At 45.1% G+C, this 3,586-nt stretch overlaps 1 protein-coding gene across 1 annotated transcript in view; it reads right to left on the reverse strand.

Moving 5' to 3' along the window:
* Nucleotides 1-1,528: 1,528 nt before the first annotated feature.
* Nucleotides 1,529-3,586, reverse strand: part of MSMB (microseminoprotein, beta-) — a 46,285-nt gene continuing 44,227 nt past the window's right edge. Inside the window, exon 4 of the mRNA XM_008570004.1 lies at nucleotides 1,529-1,793. Coding sequence (XP_008568226.1) covers nucleotides 1,664-1,793 — 130 coding nt within the window. The 3' untranslated portion in view covers nucleotides 1,529-1,663. The remainder of the gene's footprint in view (nucleotides 1,794-3,586) is intronic.

Genomic DNA, 3,586 nt, shown 5'->3' on the forward strand with positions numbered 1-3,586 from the left:
ACTGTACGTTTAGCAAATGGCAAAAATAGTACATTTCGTGTTATGTAAATTTTGCCACAATTTTTTAAAAAATGATTGAGTAAATTAATGAGCATCAGAGCCCGTGCTAACCCACGTCATCCCACTGCACAGCACACACCCTGCATCCCACACGTGCTCATTCTTCCTCGTATGGCACTAACCCACAGTGAAATGTCCTCATTTATTTGAGACCATATGTCTAAATGGGACTCTTTCTGTCTCAGTTTTTGTTTTTGTTTCTGTTTTTTCTTTTGATGGCTGGCCAGTATGTCTTCGTTTTGACAGATGTCTCCCACACTTGGTGCCAACTGCTTCCCCACATTTCCCAGCAGAAGAGATTATCATAATAAAGTTTTATGGATTCCACTCAAGAGTGACTCCTACAAGGGGCAAGGCAACCTCAGCAGAAAACAACAGGAGACACAGATTCGGATGCAGAAGCTAAGGGAACAGTCATGGCCTATGAGTGGAAGGGGAGCTTTCTCATGAGCGAGTCAGCCTTGAACAACGCCCCAGGCAGAAGGAGTTAAGACTGCATCTGTCCTTAACTCTCCTTCCTGTCCCCCATTCCCTCTGCAATGCAGATGCAGACTCTGGAATAAGAAGTTCATGTAACTAAAAGTGACCAAAGCACTTTTTTATTTTCTGAGGGGAGACCAAAAAAGCTGAACAGACCTGCTTAGATTGCTCAACTAGTCCACACGGCATGTTTGAACAGACAGGGTTAGGGAGCAGAGGACAATAAAGCTCTTTATCAGTTTCCCACTGATTGTTCAACAGATGACTCTTTGCTTGCTTGTGGTCTGTCACGTACACACAGTCGACTCTAAGCCCCAGGAGAGTGAGAACCTGATCTCTATGGTTCCCTGCCTGGCACACACACTCAGTACTGCCCAGTTGAGTGAACAAATGTTCTAGAACCCAGAAACTATGAAAAGAGAATCAGTGTTGTCACTGTTTAAGTCCCTAAGTTTTGGGGGATGTGCGTGCAGCAGTAAGTAGCTGGTACAGTGGCTGGCACCCAGGCCATTCCCCATCCACAGGGCAGAGCTCCTAGCCTTTCACTTCTCTGTTGCACTGCAAGTGGTCTTGGGGGCATTTCTCCAGGCTGTCCTGCTCTAACCTGCTCTAACCTCACGCAAACACGGAGGGATCTAGGGGAACAGCATAGGGGACACTCCCCAAGGAAGAAAAAGGGAGGATAAACATGAACACCTAACAGAGCAGGAGGGCTCTGACTGCATCTCAAGAACACGTTTACTCTTTTCATTGTTCACAAGATAGCAGGACACAGACAGCACAGCACAGCACAGACATATCAGAAAGGGCAGAAGTAGCAGTGGTCATGTAGGGAATGCAGAAACACCTTTAGGAGTGTAGGAAACTATTTGTATAACTTTTATTCATATTTATTTTTGTCTTCTCTTTTAAATGTTTGTATGCTTTATAATGCGCATTAAATCAATGCATATATAATTAATAAATGTAAAGTATACACATATTCAGGTATTTGCTCAAAGATTTTTTTAATGATAGGAAGGGCTACACAATCGTAGACAATTAGAGGTCACAGGAGAATGAGGCCTGGCCTGGGGGGCCTGGGCACCCTCAGGCTGGGAGCACTGGGCCCACTAGAAGCACATTACTTTATCCACTGACTGACCGGACAGGTCTTTCCTGGGTCCTTCTGCTCCACCACGGTATAGCTGCAGGTCTCTTTGTTGAAGGTTTTCCAGCACTTGGTTGTGTCATAGCCCACAGGTGTAGTAATACTGTCATTGAGACAAGACCAAGTCGTGTTAGAAGCAAAAGGATGCCCAGCACCCCACCCTACCCCCAACCCCCAGGACCAGCTCTGTGAAGAAGCAGCCCTCACTCCAGCTGGCTGGAGTACCCCTCACCAACTCCCCTTGGCTAGCAACCCCAAAGTGTGGCCTCCAGGAACCTGGACCTGTCTATACCATAGAGTCACAAAGACCATCCCTCATGTGGATCCTACATTCCATCCTGCAGGCTCAGAAGGACAGTGGTAAGTGCTGACAGGCCCAGGGGCAGGTCTGGTCTACTCTGGAGCTGGGCAGCTTGTTCCAGCCTGGCTCCTCCAGCCCTCCCTGTCCAGGAAGTGGTCAGCAGTACTGCTGCTAGAATGTGGGAAAGGAACAGCTGTCCCAGCCATGGCATGGGGGCGTGTGAGGAGAGGAGCTGTCTCAACCAACAGGAGCAATGAGTCACTCCAGGCCCAGGCCATGTAGCCTATGGAGAAGCTGATGAAAACCAGAGACCACCTCCCCAGGAAAATCCACCTAAACATTCAGCGGTAAAAACAATTTTACGGCTCATTGCCCCCTTAAAGCCCATCCATAGGCCCAAAGTGTGCACAAAGCAGGCATTCCCTGTACCTTTTCTGACAATACTTCCTTCCAAAGGTGACTTGACTTTTATTTTAACTAAAGATGACATTTTGATCGACTTCCCAAAGCCAGCCTGAGCCAGTATGGTTCTTCTATCCTTACTGCCTGGCTCCCAGGACACCAGAATTTGCAGCCCTTGGTGGTTCAAGAAAAGAAAATGGCAAGAAGCCCTGGTCACAGCCAGTGAGGCCAAGGCGCTGGCACTGACCACAGAGGACTCTCACAGCGCAACCCCATGGGAATATGGTGCTGCGAGGGAAAGCAAACTCTGGAATCGTGCCTTCAGCACCACGGTTCTGGTTTCATTCTTTCTAAGACTGAGGAATGGTTAAGTTACAATACATAATATTATGAAGAGTTCGGATGAGATGGCATGGTACTAATGGTAGAATATTAAGTGGAAAAATCCAACCACAAAAATGCAATATTAAGTTTGATATCCACTATGTAAAAGAAAAAAGGGGTAGGAAAGAGAAAGAAATGATGATAAAATGTTAACAGTTAATACCTTCAGACACTGGAATTGTAAGTAAGGGTTTTTTTTCTTTTTCTCATATACTTTCCAATAATTCTATAATTAATATGTTTTACTTTGAAAATTTGGGAAAACATAATTTAAAAGCTTTCAATGTTTAAAAGTGGTTGTTTGCTGGTGGGAACATAAAATGGTGCAGCCGCTATCAAAAAGGGCTTGGCAGTTCCCCAAAAAGTTAAACAGAGTTACCATTGACCCAGCAATTCTACTCTTAAGTATATACCCCAAAAGAATCGAAAGCAGGACTCAGACACACTTGCATGCCAATGTTCACGGCAGCATTATTTACTATAACCAAAAGGTGCAAGCAACCCGAGTGTTCATCAACACACGAATGGGTGAGCAGAATGGGGTATATGACACCGTGGAATACTATTCAGACATAGAAAGTAAGGAAGTGCTGATACATGCTGCAATAGGGATGAACCTTGAAAACATGCTGAGTGAAACAGCCAGACACAAAAAGACAAACACTGTGTAATTCTATTGATATGAAATATCTAGAATAGGCAAATTCACAGAGACAGAAAGTAGATTAGAAGCGAATATGGGCTGGGGAGTGGGGGAATAGGAGTTATTGTTTAATGGATACAGAGTTTCAGTTTGGGATCACTAAAAA

Source organism: Galeopterus variegatus, unplaced genomic scaffold (genome assembly GCF_000696425.1).
Source record: "Galeopterus variegatus unplaced genomic scaffold, G_variegatus-3.0.2 Scaffold551, whole genome shotgun sequence".
NCBI lineage: Eukaryota > Metazoa > Chordata > Mammalia > Dermoptera > Cynocephalidae > Galeopterus > Galeopterus variegatus.